Source organism: Lampetra planeri, chromosome 54 (assembly GCF_965212315.1).
Source record: "Lampetra planeri chromosome 54, kcLamPlan1.2.h2, whole genome shotgun sequence".
Classification (NCBI taxonomy): Eukaryota; Metazoa; Chordata; class Hyperoartia; order Petromyzontiformes; family Petromyzontidae; genus Lampetra; species Lampetra planeri.
The window spans coordinates 115,311-135,109 of NC_136160.1; the positions used below are offsets into that span (position 1 = coordinate 115,311).

The 19,799-nt window shown below is 60.3% G+C and overlaps 1 protein-coding gene across 4 annotated transcripts in view; it reads right to left on the reverse strand.

Moving 5' to 3' along the window:
• Positions 1-5,142: 5,142 nt before the first annotated feature.
• HSF1 (heat shock transcription factor 1) overlaps positions 5,143-19,799 on the reverse strand; it is a 67,591-nt gene continuing 52,934 nt past the window's right edge. For 2 of the 4 annotated variants that reach the window (XM_078617585.1, XM_078617584.1), the window contains 4 exons: positions 17,517-17,622; positions 7,490-7,549; positions 6,710-6,764; positions 5,143-5,581 (listed from right to left, as the gene is read on the reverse strand). In XM_078617585.1, the coding sequence (XP_078473711.1) occupies positions 5,313-5,581; positions 6,710-6,764; positions 7,490-7,549; positions 17,517-17,622 (490 nt within the window). In that variant the 3' untranslated portion in view covers positions 5,143-5,312. Of the gene's footprint in view, positions 5,687-6,709; positions 6,765-7,489; positions 7,550-17,516; positions 17,623-19,799 lie in introns of all 4 variants that reach the window. The other 2 variants (XM_078617586.1, XM_078617587.1) reach the window with 2 other exon arrangements.

Genomic DNA, 19,799 nt, shown 5'->3' on the forward strand with positions numbered 1-19,799 from the left:
TTTTACACCATTTGTTTGTACACACCTCACACACGAGGGCTGCAAGCAATGACTGAATTCCCTAAAGCTACGTTTTAGCCGACACGAAGTCATGTCGTTGCAAAATTAAAAAAAATATTTTTGCTTACACGTACAGGACAGTTAGAGACTTAGATGATACGAGTTACAAAAGCTTGTGACCAAATTGCCGAGAATGTGCCCGGCTCGTTCTCGCCGGATCTCAGAAGCTAAGGAGATATGAGCATGGATAGTTGTTGGATGGGCAACCACCATGCACAACAGATTGTTATAGGTTGTTGGGCTACAAAGGTTGGCAGTAGAGGGTACTAAATGTATCTGTAATAATGCTCTTCTATGCTCACCTACCTTCACTAGCCTATTATGGCCAGCAAAGCCAAGTATGGTAATTTAACCCTCACCTGCAATACATGGCAAGGCCCTCTTCTGGCAGTGGACTGACGAAATGACAGTACGTGTACTGTACATGGGGTAAAATACCAATCGTCATGGGGCACAAGTGGCGCATACCAATGGACGAGAATTCTGTGCTAAGCAGCAATGGCTGGTAGTGTGTGATTTTCACTCTAAACTGTCGTCTTGACTGCATGCATCCAAGATGACCCATTTTATAAGTCAAAACAACACATTATCCAACTGTTTAAGCTGTAATATACAGCCCACGGAAACGTCACAATCGCATCATTGACTAATATTGCTTCCTTGTATTTCAATTGGCATTCATGGAGGAGGGTGGTGCAGTGGTAACACTCGTGGCTCATGGCAAAAAGGACCTAGTTTCAATTTCTAGCTTGGCTGCTTTGCTGTGTGGACGACTTTGAATGTTCTCACTGACATCTCATGGGTTTCCTCAAAGTTCTCCGGTTTCCTCCCATCGTTAAAACAACGTAACCATGGCAATTGTAACCATGGCAATGCTGGAAAGTAAGTAAAAGTTACTGAATTGAGACTACACACAGCAGCAATATTGTCCCATACTGCGAAAACTGTGCAGGACCCTCCTGAAAGAGTCATGTGAGGCTTTGCTGGGCAAGCAAGTCAAATCACTGAGCCTTTGCTTCACCGAAATAGAATTCTCCAGCGGCGGTCGCATGTGAGGCCTGAGGATACGAGAGTGCTTGACGATGATGTAATTACTGCGCAAGAGAGTGAGCTCCGCATGCAGAGAACCCGAGCCGCCCCCGTGCGTGGCCATATAGCGGAGTCACACTCGAGATGTATATAAAAAATGCGCAATTCAAGTAAATTAATATAGAAAAGTATAGTATTATTTGTATACATATTTTGGATTGGCACAGCTATATTACTATTGGTTAAACTTTTCAAGTGTACTTTCAATGAAAAGCAATTATACTAGAAATGTCATCCATTGCAACTTTACGCTTAACACTTGGTTACTGCATAACTCAAACACTTTATCCAGTTGACTTGAAGGCATTTATGTACATTGGGCCTGCTGCAATTACAGGGAACTATAAATGTTACTCACGTCAACAAAATGCATCACTGCAACTACAGAATTGGAAAAAACCAAAGCACAAAAACATTCAGTTATTTTTTTTTAAATCCCATTTCCTAATGATTAACACTGCAACATTATCAATGCAGCTTAACGATACAGTAAAAAGCTCTTCCCTCGTCCACTTGTGAGTTGTGAAACCAGTCGCACGCCGGTGTTGCGGAGAGCAATTGCACTTTAAAGTACGGGCGTCGAGGTTGCCATTTCCTGGCTTGCCAGAAGGCAGTACAGCAAGTGGATTCATCTTCATCTGTTTCCATCTGTACGGAACATTGTTGCCTTCCCCCCAACCCCCTTGCACACGTGGGTTTCTCCGGGTGATCCAGTTTTCTCCCACTGTACAACACTGGTTAAAAACATTTTATCGAAGACCCAAGAGGTTGAGCAACTGATGATGGCGGCTCACCACGTGGCCTTTCCACTCGTCTGTGGTTCACCTCACGCATCCAAGTCCTTCTGTCTTTTTAAGAGCGAGCGAATACTGTGCATGTAACAAGTCTAAGTTATTATATAAATGAGAAGTAACCAAAGGCAATGGGTTTCTACTTATACTTTTGAGTAGGCCTTCTTTGCAGAAGACCCAGGCGTTTAGGATTCGAGTTGAGGGGAGTAAAAGAACAAGCGGCAACTACACTCGTCAACAGGCCCACAGCATCGTGAAGCGCAAGCACAGGGCTGGGTCAACGTGTGGCTCTCACATGCATGCCGATGTGTTTACCCACCAAGAGCCAAACTTTAGCCATCAATTCCATCTAAACGTCTGTATTTGTGGCTTTGCTGCTCAAATAAAAATTTCCCAACCTTAATTTGGGAGCTTTCGTGACTGCAGGAATTATTCTTTGGTTCTTTTCGGTTAAGTCACGTCTAAAAATAAAATAATAAATCAAAATAAAATAACATATTACGACGTTTCGATTGCAACACAAGCAATCATCATCAGGCATAAAAGAAAATAGCAACAAAAATCTAACTAGAAAACTATAGACCGACATACAAGCAGACAGACATCACAACGGCACACATAGAGAGGAGTATACAGGCACACGAAAATTAAATAACCTAGTAAAATATTGAAATGTGACGTAATACAACACAGAGAGTCGGTTAACACACAATTAACGCATGGCCTGGTTGACTACGTGTTTCAAAATTTGCTAAGTTAGAATTTTAAGTGTGAGCAACAAATATCTAACTAGAAAACTATAGACAGACATACAAGCAGACAGACATCACAACGGCACACAGAGAGAGGACACAAATCGGCTGTGTGAGCGACAAACATCTAACTAGAAAACTATAGACAGACATACAAGCAGACAGACATCACAACGGCACACAGAGAGAGGACACAAATCGGCACAAAGAGATGGTCGTTTCTGTGACGGTCCCTTAAATATAGAGAGGAGGGGGAGGGGACGGGGCTATGCGTTAATTGTGTGTTAACCGACTCTCTGTGTTGTATTACATCACATTTCGATAATTTACTAGGTTATTTAATTTTCGTGTGCTTGTCTCCTAATTTTCAGGCTTGCCTCCCGTGCCGCGTTTGTCCTAATTTTCAGGTTTGCCTCCCGTGCCGCGTCTATCATCTCACTTACAATGGTAGTACGTTGGCGTGCACTCATTGATCTCCCCGCCCTCTCCCTCCCCCCGTCCCCTCCCCCTCCTCTCTATATTTAAGGGACCGTCACAGAAACGACCATCTCTTTGTGCCGATTTGTGTCCTCTCTCTGTGTGCCGTTGTGATGTCTGTCTGCTTGTATGTCTGTCTATAGTTTTCTAGTTGGATATTTGTTGCTCACACTTAAAATTCTAACTTAGCAAATTTTGAAACACGTAGTCAACCAGGCCATGCGTTAATTGTGTGTTAACCGACTCTCTGTGTTGTATTACATCACATTTCAATATTTTACTAGGTTATTTAATTTTCGTGTGCCTGTATACTCCTCTCTATGTGTGCCGTTGTGATGTCTGTCTGCTTGTATGTCGGTCTATAGTTTTCTAGTTAGATTTTTGTTGCTATTTTCTTTTATGCCTGATGATGATTGCTTGTGTTGCAATCGAAACGTCGTAATGTGTTGTTTTATTTTGATTTATTATTTTATTTTTAGACGTGACTTAACCGAAAAGAACCAAAGAATAAAAATTTCCCATTACACATTTTCCTCTGTGTGGCGTTATAGCCCAAAACCTAAACACAGCATAAAGTCGCATATCCGAATCTCTGGAAACCGAGGCCTTGGCAGAAATGTGAATAGATAAGACGAGTTAACGGCGGTGACGCGGCCCAGCGGCAGTGCATTCACCGCTTGTTGCACAGATTCGTGGTTCAAATCAAGCGGCAGCCCTGTTCATTACTCGGGGTGCATTAACCATAAAATGCATAAAACTTGGTTCACGGTGGATGTTCAAGGATCGCTTGACGTCATTCAATACGAGGCCATCGCCGGCGCCATGTTCCAAATTTGCCAAGCTGCAAAGTACTGAATTGGGATTACACATAGAAACATCGCCCCCTACAGTGAAACTACTGCAGACTGAACTTAGCAGTGCTTTCCTTAGTGATAGCTACGACTATAAGGATGGAGAGCAAAAACCAAATATACTAGATTATTAGACAAAGGTAAAGCACAAACTGCTTTAAACAATGGACGTTTATTAAAAGTTACTACGCAGTTTATAATATACAAGAAACCTCCAAACAAAGTATTAAAATAAATATGAGACCAAAGGTACTCCATGAACAGTAGCTGACATGGAATGGCCTCTACTCCCAACCAAGTCATCCCTGCTTCTCTTTGTCAAGGATCTCTGTGTTTGAGCCACGTTAACCCATGGCTACATGAGCACAGATATCACTGGGCCTAACTCTCCAGCCGTTGCAGATACTGCAGACAAGGCAGATGACATTTTCCCTGAACTAGGTGGGGGGGGGGCAGTTAATTGGTCAGGGCGGATACATGAGTCGGATATGCGACATTGTACTGTATGAAAATTACCTGCAACTACACAAGAAATCACAAGCGTCCATCTGCAACCGACATCTCGATGGGCTCTGACCCACGAAAACACACGAGGCTGCGCTGAAGTCTCTGCTCGCTCATCTCAATAACGTCAAGAACATTCCTCCGAGTGGTGCTGTGTGAATCAGTGAGCCACCTGCAAAAGCCTGCAGCCCTCATCACTCATCACAGCAATGGCATTGCTCCTCTCCCAGCTGTGTTCATTTCTTCAAAACTTCTGGGACAATGTTTTTCACAACTGGGACTAGCGACATGTCACTATGGCAAGAGGATAAGAGGGCGACTAGGTCGTTCCTCTGCAAAGGATTTGTAAAAGAGGTAATTAGAAACCCTGCCATCAGCAATTGCAGCTGAAATTGCTCACACCCCATGAATTCCCATGCTCCATTCCACTCGCTAAATATGGCAGAATGGCAGAACAGAGACAAAATATCCTGTTCGCTTTCTTTTTTGTGGACCAAAATATTATCTTTAGTCTTCAAATGAACATTAAAACGCTTTTTTTTACTTCGCAAGTGTCCACGAGGAAGCATTTCTTATAAATGCAGGTTTTAACGTCAGCAATGAATGTCGGCTATTACATTCCAAAAAACATGTTTTATTAACGCGCACACACACTGCCCGACTGCCAGCGTGGCCAGGAACGTGCAGCAGCACTGACATCTACTTCATGTACAAAAACAGCATTTTTTTGTAAAGCCCTCCACCACATTGTTCGCGTGTAGTTTAAAACAGCTGAGCGGCAGGCAGGGCTAGGACAGCGCGGGGTCGGGAACCTGGCTTGGGGAGGTGGTCGGAGCTGTAGCAGCAGCAGCAGCAGTCGTACCCATCGCTGCCGTCGACGCGTTGGGCGTGGGAGACCCCGGTGCGCTGGGGGATGACTCTTTGCCGAGCAGGAAGTAATTGCAATCAGAGGCCAGATCAAAGAGGTCAGATGGACTGAGGTCACCTTGGCCCGGTGGCCCGAGGTCTGGATCCGGGAGGATGAGAGGGGAGCTCACATACTGCACCACCTGCTTCCCTGTGCCACAGAGGAGGGAGAGCTCAGGAGGTGACTTGGTAGAGGTGACCAAGACGTTTGAACAACGCGGTGGATCCTTTCACTAGCGGCCAGACGAGCCAGAAACTGAAAATGGACGAACGAAACTTAACACGTAGATTTTCTCAGTAAACGATATGAGGAATTGTCATGTGTACAAGCGTTTAACTACACACATCATTATTGTTTCATCACATCGGTAAGTTAAAGAACAATCCTCACAACCAAATGTATCAATTATATATGCGACGTTTTGTTTGAAACTGCGTCAAATATCATTTGGACAAGATTCAGGAAGTCAAAGTAACAATCCAGGATGCAGTACGAGGATGACACTGCAAATGGAATAAAGTGTGTGCCTTCATCCACTGTGTGACAAAGGAAGCCGTCACTGCGGGTATGTGCACTGAGAGCAGCCAAAAACAGCAATCACATTGTGAGATCCAAGTATCATATAAGATGTTATAGTTTCACTTGCACCTGATTTCCAAGAGTATGGAAAAATCCTAAATGTGCATAACATATTTCTTTCCCAAGAATGACATTAATTATCTCTGTAGTTCTAAGGGCCAGATTGTCAGCTCAGCTCGGGCTCAGCCTTGCACACTCAGCTCAGCTCAAGATTGAGCTGCTTGGCTGCTTTCAAAGAAGGTAAAAGCTTCTCAGCCATGGCCTGGCTAAGGCTCAGCTCCATCCAAATCCTGAGCACGGCTCAGAGCCATGCTTAAAGCCAGCTTAAGTTGAGCAAGGCGCTGAGCCACGCTCAAAGCCGTGTAGTGGTTAGCACACTGCGCTATGAACCCAGCGACCCGGGTTCGATTCCCGCTCACAGCCACCGCCAGTGACGATTATCTGAACCGGTCCTCGGCCTACCCTAGGTCGACTCAGCCTCAAATGAGTACCTGGTGTGGTGTGTAACCATCGCCACTGGGGAGACAAAGGCGGCCAGGCGTGGTGCTGGCCACCCACTCCCTCGTGTGCTGTCCCGACCTTCACAGGCGCTCGCTAACAGCACTTGCCCCAACAGTCTGTTAAGGCTATAGGAGGGGTCTTTGCTTGTGCACGTGTGTGTGACTTGCTGCTGCTGGGTCCTGCATGGTGCACACTTACTGGAGTCAGACACGTCGGGCTCCAGCATCCTCTGCTCTGGGCTGTTCAGGAGCTCCTGGGCAAGTGGCACAACCAATGTGTCAGAAACCCAGTCATCTCATAAGAAAGGTTTTTGGGTTAGATCGCGTAAATGTGTTGAAACCCTCCACCACCGGCACGGCCAATCCGTTAGGGATTTGTCACGTAAACACAACATTTACAATCTGAGTACGACGTTTCGCTGTACATCCAGCATGAATAATATTGGTCTCGAAAGCCTACGTGTTAAACTGATCCAGTCATCTGTTGCTAGTACCCTTCTCAGCACTCTTTGGTCATTGGATGTTGGACAATCCAATGTAACTGGGGCCGTGATGTGACCCAGTGGCAGCCGGTTCACCGATTGCTGCAGAGGTTCGTGAATTCGAATCCGACAGGCCGCCCTGGTTATTACTGTAGTGTCCATTAACCATATAATACTATGCGCCGTCTGCTTTTCAGCGGATGTTAAAGACCCTGTGACGCCATTTGCAAGGACACCATTGTGCACCAGTGTCATGGTCCAAATTAGCCAAAGTCTAAAACGTATCCACAAATCATTTAATTGAGATGAATTAGAAAGAAATTATCGCCCCCAATTGGCAGACTAATGCCCGATTGGAGGCCAGGTCCTGATTCACTTTGTGCTTACTGGGACAACTGACACTGGAGAAGCGCTTTCAAATGTGTTGAGATGGAATGTGATGTAAGTGGCTTGTTGTGATGTCCTGATGAAAGGGCGGACATTATCGTTAGACTCACCGAGGTGAGGTTCCCATAGAAATCCGGAAGCCCCAGGTCATGGTGGGAAGAACTGAAGAGCTGTCCATACAAACAGGAAGACATTAAATACTCAGTTAACCATGACTGGAATAACTGAGGAGGGTTTAGTAGTGGCCGTGATGGTGGTAGTGTGTGGAGCCTTGGTGGTTATTGCCATTTTGTGCAAGCTTTGAGCCACCCTTAATCGAGACCCAGAAAAGCAGATAATGGGTCCAGAACACATTTTAAAAGATAGATGATGAATAAATCACAGGTGTAGACCGACAGCCTTGAAGAAGGAATACAGCTTAAAGGAAGTCCGATTAGCGTGGTTGGCTATGTACAGTGTGAAAGAAGTTCAACATATTTCGTGGCTTCCAACCTGTGGCCTGTAGGCCATCGGCGGTCCGCAAGGCCACGGGGAAGCGGTCCACGCAATCGATGCAGACGCCAGTTTACCATCAATTTGGAGGGGGGTGTGGGTGGAGGGGGGTGAGGGTGGAGGGGGGTGAGGGTGGAGGGGGGTGAGGGTGGAGGGGGGTGTGGGTGGAGGGGGGTGTAGGTGGAGGGGGGTGTGGGTGGAGGGCGGTGCGGGTGGAGGGGGGTGTGGGTGGAGGGGGGTGAGGGTGGAGGGGGGTGAGGGTGGAAGGGGGTGTGGGTGGAGGGGGGTGTGGGTGGAGGGGGGTGTGGGTGGAGGGCGGTGCGGGTGGAGGGGGGTGCGGGTGGAGGGTGGTGAGGGTGGAGGGGGGTGAGGGTGGAGGGGGGTGTGGGTGGAGGGGGGTGTGGGTGGAGGGGGGTGTGGGTGGAGGGCGGTGCGGGTGGAGGGGGGTGCGGGTGGAGGGTGGTGAGGGTGGAGGGGGGTGAGGGTGGAGGGGGGTGAGGGTGGAGGGGGGTGAGGGTGGAGGGGGGTGAGGGTGGAGGGGGGTGTGGGTGGAGGGGGGTGTGGGTGGAAGGGGGTGTGGGTGGAGGGCGGTGCGGGTGGAGGGGGGTGCGGGTGGAGGGTGGTGAGGGTGGAGGGGGGTGAGGGTGGAGGGGGGTGTGGGTGGAGGGGGGTGTGGGTGGAGGGCGGTGCGGGTGGAGGGGGGTGCGGGTGGAGGGTGGTGAGGGTGGAGGGGGGTGAGGGTGGAGGGGGGGTGCGGGTGGAGGGTGGTGAGGGTGGAGGGGGGCGAGGGTGGAGGGGGGTGCGGGTGGAGGGCGGTGAGGGTGGAAGGGGGTGTGGGTGGAGGGGGGTGAGGGTGGAGGGGGGTGTGGGTGGAGGGCGGTGCGGGTGGAGGGCGGTGCGGGTGGAGGGCGGTGCGGGTGGAGGGGGGTGCGGGTGGAGGGGGGTGAGGGTGGAGGGGGGTGAGGGTGGAGGGGGGTGAGGGTGAAGGGCGGTGCGGGTGGAGGGCGGTGCGGGTGGAGGGGGGTGCGGGTGGAGGGCGGTGCGGGTGGAGGGGGGTGAGGGTGGAGGGGGGTGAGGGTGGAAAGGGGTGCGGGTGGAGGGCGGTGAGGGTGGAGGGGGGTGAGGGTGGAGGGGGGTGAGGGTGGAGGGGGGTGAGGGTGGAGGGGGGTGTGGGTGGAGGGGGGTGAGGGTGGAGGGGGGTGAGGGTGGAGGGGGGTGAGGGTGGAGGGGGGTGTGGGTGGAGGGGGGTGAGGGTGGAGGGGGGTGAGGGTGGAGGGGGGTGAGGGTGGAGGGGGGTGTGGGTGGAGGGGGGGTGTGGGTGGAGGGGGGTGTGGGTGGAGGGCGGTGCGGGTGGAGGGCGGTGCGGGTGGAGGGGGGTGCGGGTGGAGGGCGGTGAGGGTGGAGGGGGGTGAGGGTGGAGGGGGGTGCGGGTGGAGGGCGGTGAGGGTGGAGGGGGGTGAGGGTGGAGGGGGGTGAGGGTGGAGGGGGGTGCGGGTGGAGGGCGGTGAGGGTGGAGGGGGGTGAGGGTGGAGGGGGGTGCGGGTGGAGGGCGGTGAGGGTGGAGGGGGGTGAGGGTGGAGGGCGGTGCGGGTGGAGGGCGGTGCGGGTGGAGGGGGGTGCGGGTGGAGGGCGGTGAGGGTGGAGGGGGGTGAGGGTGGAGGGGGGTGAGGGTGGAGGGGGGTGCGGGTGGAGGGCGGTGAGGGTGGAGGGGGGTGAGGGTTGAGGGGGGTGCGGGTGGAGGGCGGTGAGGGTGGAGGGGGGTGCGGGTGGAGAGCGGTGCGGGTGGAGGGCGGTGCGGGTGGAGGGGGGTGTGGGTGGAGGGGGGTGAGAGTGGAGGGAGGTGAGAGTGGAGGGGGGTGAGGGTGGAGGGGGGTGAGGGTGGAGGGCGGTGCGGGTGGAGGGCGGTGAGGGTGGAGGGGGGTGAGGGTGGAGGGGGGTGCGGGTGGAGGGGGGTGAGGGTGGAGGGGGGTGAGGGTGGAGGGGGGTGCGGGTGGAGGGCGGTGAGGGTGGAAGGGGGTGTGGGTGGAGGGGGGTGCGGGTGGAGGGAGGTGAGCGTGGAGGGGGGTGCGGGTGGAGGGGGTGAGGGTGGAGGGGGGTGCGGGTGGAGGGGGGTGCGGGTGGAGGGGGGTGAGGGTGGAGGGGGGTGTGGGTGGAGGGGGGTGAGGGTGGAGGGGGGTGTGGGTGGAGGGGGGTGTGGGTGGAGGGGGGTGTGGGTGGAGGGGGGTGAGGGTGGAGGGGGGTGTGGGTGGAGGGGGGTGAGGGTGGAGGGGGGTGCGGGTGGAGGGGGGTGCGGGTGGAGGGCGGTGCGGGTGGAGGGGGGTGCGGGTGGAGGGGGGTGCGGGTGGAGGGGGGTGCGGGTGGAGGGGGGTGAGGGTAAAGGGGGGTGCGGGTGGAGGGGGGTGCGGGTGGAGGGGGGTGCGGGTGGAGGGGGGTGCGGGTGGAGGGGGGTGCGGGTGGAGGGGGGTGAGGGTGGAGGGGGGTGCGGGTGGAGGGGGGTGCGGGTGGAGGGGGGTGCGGGTGGAGGGGGGTGCGGGTGGAGGGGGGTGAGGGTGGAGGGGGATGCGGGTGGAGGGGGGTGCGGGTGGAGGGGGGTGAGGGTGGAGGGGGGTGTGGGTGGAGGGGGGTGTGGGTGGAGGGGGGTGAGGGTGGAGGGGGGTGTGGGTGGAGGGGGGTGTGGGTGGAGGGGGGTGAGGGTGGAGGGGGGTGAGGGTGGAGGGGGGTGTGGGTGGAGGGGGGTGAGGGTGGAGGGGGGTGTGGGTGGAGGGGGGTGAGGGTGGAGGGGGGTGAGGGTGGAGGGGGGTGAGGGTGGAGGGGGGTGTGGGTGGAGGGGGGTGAGGGTGGAGGGGGGTGTGGGTGGAGGGGGGTGAGGGTGGAGGGGGGTGTGGGTGGAGGGGGGTGCGGGTGGAGGGCGGTGAGGGTGGAGGGGGGTGAGGGTGGAGGGGGGTGCGGGTGGAGGGCGGTGAGGGTGGAGGGGGGTGAGGGTGGAGGGGGGTGCGGGTGGAGGGCGGTGCGGGTGGAGGGGGGTGCGGGTGGAGGGCGGTGAGGGTGGAGGGGGGTGAGGGTGGAGGGGGGTGAGGGTGGAGGGGGGTGCGGGTGGAGGGCGGTGAGGGTGGAGGGGGGTGAGGGTTGAGGGGGGTGCGGGTGGAGGGCGGTGAGGGTGGAGGGGGGTGCGGGTGGAGAGCGGTGCGGGTGGAGGGCGGTGCGGGTGGAGGGGGGTGTGGGTGGAGGGGGGTGAGAGTGGAGGGAGGTGAGAGTGGAGGGGGGTGAGGGTGGAGGGGGGTGAGGGTGGAGGGCGGTGCGGGTGGAGGGCGGTGAGGGTGGAGGGGGGTGAGGGTGGAGGGGGGTGCGGGTGGAGGGGGGTGAGGGTGGAGGGGGGTGAGGGTGGAGGGGGGTGCGGGTGGAGGGCGGTGAGGGTGGAGGGGGGTGTGGGTGGAGGGGGGTGAGGGTGGAGGGGGGTGTGGGTGGAGGGGGGTGCGGGTGGAGGGAGGTGCGGGTGGAGGGGGTGAGGGTGGAGGGGGGTGCGGGTGGAGGGGGGTGCGGGTGGAGGGGGGTGAGGGTGGAGGGGGGTGCGGGTGGAGGGGGGTGAGGGTGGAGGGGGGTGTGGGTGGAGGGGGGTGTGGGTGGAGGGGGGTGTGGGTGGAGGGGGGTGAGGGTGGAGGGGGGTGAGGGTGGAGGGGGGTTAGGGTGGAGGGGGGTGCGGGTGGAGGGGGGTGCGGGTGGAGGGCGGTGCGGGTGGAGGGGGGTGCGGGTGGAGGGGGGTGCGGGTGGAGGGGGGTGCGGGTGGAGGGGGGTGAGGGTGGAGGGGGGTGCGGGTGGAGGGGGGTGCGGGTGGAGGGGGGTGCGGGTGGAGGGGGGTGCGGGTGGAGGGGGGTGAGGGTGGAGGGGGGTGCGGGTGGAGGGAGGTGCGGGTGGAGGGGGGTGCGGGTGGAGGGGGGTGTGGGTGGAGGGGGGTGAGGGTGGAGGGGGATGCGGGTGGAGGGGGTGTGGGTGGAGGGGGGTGTGGGTGGAGGGCGGTGCGGGTGGAGGGGGGTGCGGGTGGAGGGGGGTGAGGGTGGAGGGGGGTGCGGGTGGAGGGGGGTGCGGGTGGAGGGGGGTGAGGGTGGTGCGGGTGGAGGGGGGTGCGGGTGGAGGGGGTGCGGGTGGAGGGGGGTGCGGGTGGAGGGGGGTGAGGGTGGAGGGGGGTGTGGGTGGAGGGGGATGAGGGTGGAGGGGGGTGTGGGTGGAGGGGGGTGTGGGTGGAGGGAGGTGTGGGTGGAGGGGGGTGAGGGTGGAGGGGGGTGTGGGTGGAGGGGGGTGAGGGTGGAGGGGGGTAAGGGTGGAGGGGGGTGTGGGTGGAGGGGGGTGCGGGTGGAGGGCGGTGCGGGTGGAGGGGGGTGCGGGTGGAGGGCGGTGAGGGTGGAGGGGGGTGTGGGTGGAGGGGGGTGAGGGTGGAGGGGGGTGCGGGTGGAGGGGGGTGCGGGTGGAGGGAGGTGCGGGTGGAGGGGGTGAGGGTGGAGGGGGGTGCGGGTGGAGGGGGGTGAGGGTGGAGGGGGGTGTGGGTGGAGGGGGGTGAGGGTGGAGGGGGGTGTGGGTGGAGGGGGGTGAGGGTGGAGGGGGGTGTGGGTGGAGGGGGGTGAGGGTGGAGGGGGGTGTGGGTGGAGGGGGGTGTGGGTGGAGGGGGGTGAGGGTGGAGGGGGGTGTGGGTGGAGGGGGGTGAGGGTGGAGGGGGGTGCGGGTGGAGGGCGGTGCGGGTGGAGGGCGGTGCGGGTGGAGGGGGGTGCGGGTGGAGGGGGGTGCGGGTGGAGGGGGGTGCGGGTGGAGGGGGGTGAGGGTGGAGGGGGGTGCGGGTGGAGGGGGGTGCGGGTGGAGGGGGGTGCGGGTGGAGGGGGGTGCGGGTGGAGGGGGGTGAGGGTGGAGGGGGGTGCGGGTGGAGGGAGGTGCGGGTGGAGGGGGGTGCGGGTGGAGGGGGGTGTGGGTGGAGGGGGGTGAGGGTGGAGGGGGATGCGGGTGGAGGGGGGTGCGGGTGGAGGGGGGTGAGGGTGGAGGGGGGTGTGGGTGGAGGGTGGTGAGGGTGGAGGGGGGTGAGGGTGGAGGGGGGTGTGGGTGGAGGGGGGTGTGGGTGGAGGGGGGTGTGGGTGGAGGGGGGTGAGGGTGGAGGGGGGTGAGGGTGGAGGGGGGTGTGGGTGGAGGGGGGTGAGGGTGGAGGGGGGTGTGGGTGGAGGGGGGTGAGGGTGGAGGGGGGTGAGGGTGGAGGGGGGTGAGGGTGGAGGGGGGTGTGGGTGGAGGGGGGTGAGGGTGGAGGGGGGTGTGGGTGGAGGGGGGTGAGGGTGGAGGGGGGTGTGGGTGGAGGGGGGTGTGGGTGGAGGGGGATGAGGGTGGAGGGGGGTGTGGGTGGAGGGGGGTGTGGGTGGAGGGGGGTGAGGGTGGAGGGGGGTGTGGGTGGAGGGGGGTGAGGGTGGAGGGGGGTGAGGGTGGAGGGGGGTGTGGGTGGAGGGGGGTGTGGGTGGAGGGCGGTGCGGGTGGAGGGGGGTGCGGGTGGAGGGGGGTGAGGGTGGAGGGGGGTGCGGGTGGAGGGGGGTGCGGGTGGAGGGGGGTGAGGGTGGTGCGGGTGGAGGGGGGTGCGGGTGGAGGGGGTGCGGGTGGAGGGGGGTGCGGGTGGAGGGGGGTGAGGGTGGAGGGGGGTGTGGGTGGAGGGGGATGAGGGTGGAGGGGGGTGTGGGTGGAGGGGGGTGTGGGTGGAGGGAGGTGTGGGTGGAGGGGGGTGAGGGTGGAGGGGGGTGTGGGTGGAGGGGGGTGAGGGTGGAGGGGGGTAAGGGTGGAGGGGGGTGTGGGTGGAGGGGGGTGCGGGTGGAGGGCGGTGCGGGTGGAGGGGGGTGCGGGTGGAGGGGGGTGAGGGTGGAGGGGGGTGCGGGTGGAGGGGGGTGCGGGTGGAGGGGGGTGAGGGTGGAGGGGGGTGAGGGTGGAGGGGGGTGCGGGTGGAGGGGGGTGCGGGTGGAGGGGTGTGCGGGTGGAGGGGGGTGAGGGTGGAGGGGGGTGCGGGTGGAGGGGGGTGCGGGTGGAGGGGGGTGTGGGTGGAGGGGGGTGCGGGTGGAGGGGGGTGCGGGTGGAGGGGGGTGAGGGTGGAGGGCGGTGAGGGTGGAGGGGGGGTGTGGGTGGAGGGGGGTGAGGGTGGAGGGGGGTGAGGGTGGAGGGGGGTGAGGGTGGAGGGGGGTGTGGGTGGAGGGGGGTGAGGGTGGAGGGGGGTGTGGGTGGAGGGGGGTGAGGGTGGAGGGGGGTGTGGGTGGAGGGGGGTGCGGGTGGAGGGGGGTGCGGGTGGAGGGGGGTGAGGGTGGAGGGGGGTGAGGGTGGAGGGGGGTGTGGGTGGAGGGGGGTGAGGGTGGAGGGGGGTGTGGGTGGAGGGGGGTGAGGGTGGAGGGGGGTGAGGGTGGAGGGGGGTGTGGGTGGAGGGGGGTGAGGGTGGAGGGGGATGTGGGTGGAGGGGGGTGAGGGTGGAGGAAGGTGCGGGTGCAGGGGGGTGCGGGTGGAGGGGGGTGCGGGTGGAGGGGGGTGAGGGTGGAGGGGGGTGAGGGTGGAGGGGGGTGTGGGTGGAGGGGGGTGATGGTGGAGGGGGGTGAGGGTGGAGGGGGGTGTGGGTGGAGGGGAGTGAGGGTGGAGGGGGGTGAGGGTGGAGGGGGGTGTGGGTGGAGGGGGGTGATGGTGGAGGGGGGTGTGGGTGGAGGGGGGTGCGGGTGGAGGGGGGTGAGGGTGGAGGGGGGTGAGGGTGGAGGGGGGTGCGGGTGGAGGGGGGTGCGGGTGGAGGGGGGTGCGGGTGGAGGGGGGTGAGGGTGGAGGGGGGTGCGGGTGGAGGGGGGTGCGGGTGGAGGGGGGTGAGGGTGGAGGGGGGTGCGGGTGGAGGGGGGTGAGGGTGGAGGGGGGTGCGGGTGGAGGGGGGTGCGGGTGGAGGGGGGTGCGGGTGGAGGGGGGTGCGGGTGGAGGGGGGGTGAGGGTGGAGGGGGGTGTGGGTGGAGGGGGGTGTGGGTGGAGGGGGGTGAGGGTGGAGGGGGTGTGGGTGGAGGGGGGTGAGGGTGGAGGGGGTGAGGGTGGAGGGGGGTGCGGGTGGAGGGGGGTGAGGGCGGAGGGGGGTGAGGGCGGAGGGGGGTGCGGGCGGAGGGGGGTGCGGGCGGAGGGGGGTGCGGGCGGAGGGGGGTGAGGGTGGAGGGGGGTGTGGGTGGAGGGGGGTGTGGGTGGAGGGGGGTGAGGGTGGAGGGGGGTGTGGGTGGAGGGAGGTGAGGGTGGAGGGGGGTGTGGGTGGAGGGGGGTGAGGGTGGAGGGGGGTGAGGGTGGAGGGGGGTGCGGGTGGAGGGCGGTGCGGGTGGAGGGGGGTGCGGGTGGAGGGGGGTGGGGGTGGAGGGGGGTGCGGGTGGAGGGGGGTGGGGGTGGAGGGGGGTGCGGGTGGAGGGGGGTGCGGGTGGAGGGGGGTGCGGGTGGAGGGGGGTGAGGGTGGAGGGGGGTGTGGGTGGAGGGGGGTGTGGGTGGAGGGGGGTGAGGGTGGAGGGGGGTGAGGGTGGAGGGGGTGCGGGTGGAGGGGGGTGCGGGTGGAGGGGGGTGAGGGTGGAGGGGGGTGAGGGTGGAGGGGGGTGAGGGTGGAGGGGGGTGCGGGTGGAGGGCGGTGCGGGTGGAGGGGGGTGCGTGTGGAGGGGGGTGAGGGTGGACGGGGGTGCGGGTGGAGGGGGGTGCGGGTGGAGGGGGGTGCGGGTGGAGGGGGGTGCGGGTGGAGGGGGGTGCGGGTGGAGGGGGGTGAGGGTGGAGGGGGGTGAGGGTGGAGGGGGGTGAGGGTGGAGGGGGGTGAGGGTGGAGGGGGGTGTGGGTGGAGGGGGGTGAGGGTGGAGGGGGGTGAGGGTGGAGGGGGGTGTGGGTGGAGGGGGGTGAGGGTGGAGGGGGGTGAGGGTGGAGGGGGGTGTGGGTGGAGGGGGGTGAGGGTGGAGGGGGGTGTGGGTGGAGGGGGGTGAGGGTGGAGGGGGGTGAGGGTGGAGGGGGGTGTGGGTGGAGGGGGGTGAGGGTGGAGGGGGGTGAGGGTGGAGGGGGGTGAGGGTGGAGGGGGGTGAGGGTGGAGGGGGGTGAGGGTGGAGGGGGGTGTGGGTGGAGGGGGGTGTGGGTGGAGGGGGGTGAGGGTGGAGGGGGGTGAGGGTGGAGGGGGGTGTGGGCGGAGGGGGGTGAGGGCGGAGGGGGGTGAGGGTGGAGGGGGGTGAGGGCGGAGGGGGGTGAGGGCGGAGGGGGGTGCGGGCGGAGGGGGGTGAGGGCGGAGGGGGGTGCGGGTGGAGGGGGGTGAGGGTGGAGGGGGGTGTGGGTGGAGGGGGGTGTGGGTGGAGGGGGGTGAGGGTGGAGGGGGGTGTGGGTGGAGGGAGGTGAGGGTGGAGGGGGGTGTGGGTGGAGGGGGGTGAGGGTGGAGGGGGGTGAGGGTGGAGGGGGGTGCGGGTGGAGGGCGGTGCGGGTGGAGGGGGGTGCGGGTGGAGGGGGGTGGGGGTGGAGGGGGGTGCGGGTGGAGGGGGGTGCGGGTGGAGGGGGGTGAGGGTGGAGGGGGGTGTGGGTGGAGGGGGGTGTGGGTGGAGGGGGGTGAGGGTGGAGGGGGGTGAGGGTGGAGGGGGTGCGGGTGGAGGGGGGTGCGGGTGGAGGGGGGTGAGGGTGGAGGGGGGTGAGGGTGGAGGGGGGTGAGGGTGGACGGGGGTGCGGGTGGAGGGGGGGTGAGGGTGGAGGGGGGTGCGGGTGGAGGGGGGTGCGGGTGGAGGGGGGTGAGGGTGGAGGGGGGTGAGGGTGGAGGGGGGTGAGGGTGGAGGGGGGTGAGGGTGGAGGGGGGTGTGGGTGGAGGGGGGTGAGGGTGGAGGGGGGTGAGGGTGGAGGGGGGTGTGGGTGGAGGGGGGTGAGGGTGGAGGGGGGTGAGGGTGGAGGGGGGTGAGGGTGGAGGGGGGTGTGGGTGGAGGGGGGTGTGGGTGGAGGGGGGTGAGGGTGGAGGGGGGTGTGGGTGGAGGGGGGTGAGGGTGGAGGGGGGTGAGGGTGGAGGGGGGTGTGGGTGGAGGGGGGTGAGGGTGGAGGGGGGTGAGGGTGGAGGGGGGTGTGGGTGGAGGGGGGTGAGGGTGGAGGGGGGTGAGGGTGGAGGGGGGTGTGGGTGGAGGGGGGTGTGGGTGGAGGGGGGTGAGGGTGGAGGGGGGTGAGGGTGGAGGGGGGTGTGGGTGGAGGGGGGTGAGGGTGGAGGGGGGTGAGGGTGGAGGGGGGTGAGGGTGGAGGGGGGTGTGGGTGGAGGGGGGTGAGGGTGGAGGGGGGTGAGGGTGGAGGGGGGTGTGGGTGGAGGGGGGTGTGGGTGGAGGGGGGTGAGGGTGGAGGGGGGTGAGGGTGGAGGGGGGTGTGGGTGGAGGGGGGTGAGGGTGGAGGGGGGTGAGGGTGGAGGGGGGTGAGGGTGGAGGGGGGTGTGGGTGGAGGGGGGTGAGGGTGGAGGGGGGTGAGGGTGGAGGGGGGTGTGGGTGGAGGGGGGTGAGGGTGGAGGGGGGTGAGGGTGGAGGGGGGTGTGGGTGGAGGGGGGTGTGGGTGGAGGGGGGTGAGGGTGGAGGGGGGTGAGGGTGGAGGGGGGTGTGGGTGGAGGGGGGTGAGGGTGGAGGGGGGTGAGGGTGGAGGGGGGTGCGCCTGAGTTCGTACGTCGTGCAGAGTGAGGGACTCGTAGCTCAGCTGCTGGCTTGACAGCAGCGCCTGCAGGTTGTCCAGGCTCGCGTCGATCGTCTCCAGGTGGTCGGAGAACTCCCCCCTGCAGCACACGCGCGCACACTGCACGTTGTGCCCCGCGACGCCTCGCAGATCGCGCCATCGGCGCCTTATACTACTTCAGGTCTGAACCAGAGAACACCTTGGCTATGTAGCGGTGGTAATGTAGCAGAGCGGTAGCCGGTTCGCCGCTTGCCGCAGAGGTTCGCGTTTTAAAATCCGGCAGGCAGCCCTTGTTAGTACTGCGGGTGTATTCACCGTAAAATACTACTACTCGTGCCGTCTGTTTCACGGTGGACGTTAAATGATCCCGTAATATTCAAAATGAGGCGGCCACTGTATGCCGGCAACATAGTACAGCTATGCCAATTTCGAAACGTGACACAGCAAATTACTCAACTGGGATTGCACAGAGCAACATCGCCCCCTACTGACAAAAACAGGCAGGGCTCTCCTGAAAAATAATTTTAAGTGAAGCTTTCCTGGGTAAAGAAGCAAAATAAAATGGTGCGTATTATGCATTTAAATATATCATACCATATTATATTGGACTCGTCACCTGCCAAAGAAGACTGACAGCTGAACCAACCACTTAGCATGATCGATGCTCCAAAAAGACAAACATATTCATAACCAGGTGAGAGCACCTTTTCAAAGGCGACCTCGGGCACAAATACAATGGCAACGTGCACAGAAGGACAACTCGCATTACAAACACAACCACTCTAAATACACAGAAATGAGAATTCAACATCATCAGCAGAACATGGCTACACCATTACAATTGGTTCAAGCACTGCATTTTATGGCGTCAATGTCACCTCCCTTTTATTTTATTCAGGCCTCTTTTGGAAACAGGGAATTTCCTCTCCTTGTCCCTTCTCTAAATAGTTAATGTTGCGATAGCCCCCGTATCCTTGAACTTAGCTTAACATTGTACGTTTTCACAGCCAATGTTATTCATAGATTTTTTTTGTGAGACCAAGAAATTCCCTGACCACATTACAAGCAGGCAGTATGTTTCGCTCACATATCCGTCTCTCCGCGTAAACAATGGAAGTATTTTTTGCTCAATCCATTGGCTTAACAGCCTTCTGGAATTGCATAATTTCAGCAGTATTCATTTAGTACAAGCAGACTCTGGACCGGGTTCGACACACAACTCTGTGCTGCTAGGAACCCTCCACCACCCGACACAGGAACTAACGAATATCACGTGGTGTACACGCATTGAACAACGTACCAGTTATTATGGTTTCACCTCGCCAGTTAGTTGAAGAACAATCCTCGAAATCAAATGTAGCAATTAGATACACCGGTGAGCTGACACAACAACAATTGGCCAGTACACATGACAATTAATTTGTTTTCCTGTGTTGGGTGATAGAAGGCTCTTAATGCCACAGATTTGGTCAGATCATTACATGGCCTAACCCAAAAACCAACTATGAATTATTCAAGGATGTCAAAATATATTCCAAACATTAATGATAATCTGCAATTTGCTACTAAAATGCAGATTCTAACCTCCTATGCTTGCTTTGTAATCGGGTTTATGCATGGAGTCAACACTCGCAATTCAAAATGACAGCGGCTGCATGTGATGATGCATGAATTGCTTGCAAGTTAGTAAAATGACAGACCATTCATTTGCCTCGTGAAAACAAAACTGTGAAGCTCCATTCTTTAAGAAAACCACCAGCTCATGTCAGAATACTGCAGAGGGATACTGCTGTCACAGTTCGAGCATTTGCATTACTGGGCGTCTGGGAATCCATGGGTCACCGCTGCCCACATACTATACATTTAGACACACACACATACACAAGCGCGGTAGAATATTGTTGCGCACAACTGAATTCAATGATAAATTTACAACTGATATGACCGTTGCATTTTCAACACCGTGAGTTCAGAAAAAAAGTTGCAGAAGTTCCCGTGCGCTCCTTGGGGACAGCTGTAATGCATTATTAGTATTGTGCTTGTTTAATCAGGAAAGCCTTCACAAGTCTCAAGACCTTTTGCAAGAGGATCCTGCCAGGTTTTTGCAGTAGGGGGAGATGTTGCTGTGTGTATTCCCAATTGAGATTTGCAGGCAATCAATTCAGCATTGGGATGTTTGACCAATACCGATTACATTGTAAGGTTTTGTTTCTTTTAAGCTATGGGAGGAAACCGGAGAACCCAGAGGAAACTCATGCAGTACAGGGGGAGAAATAC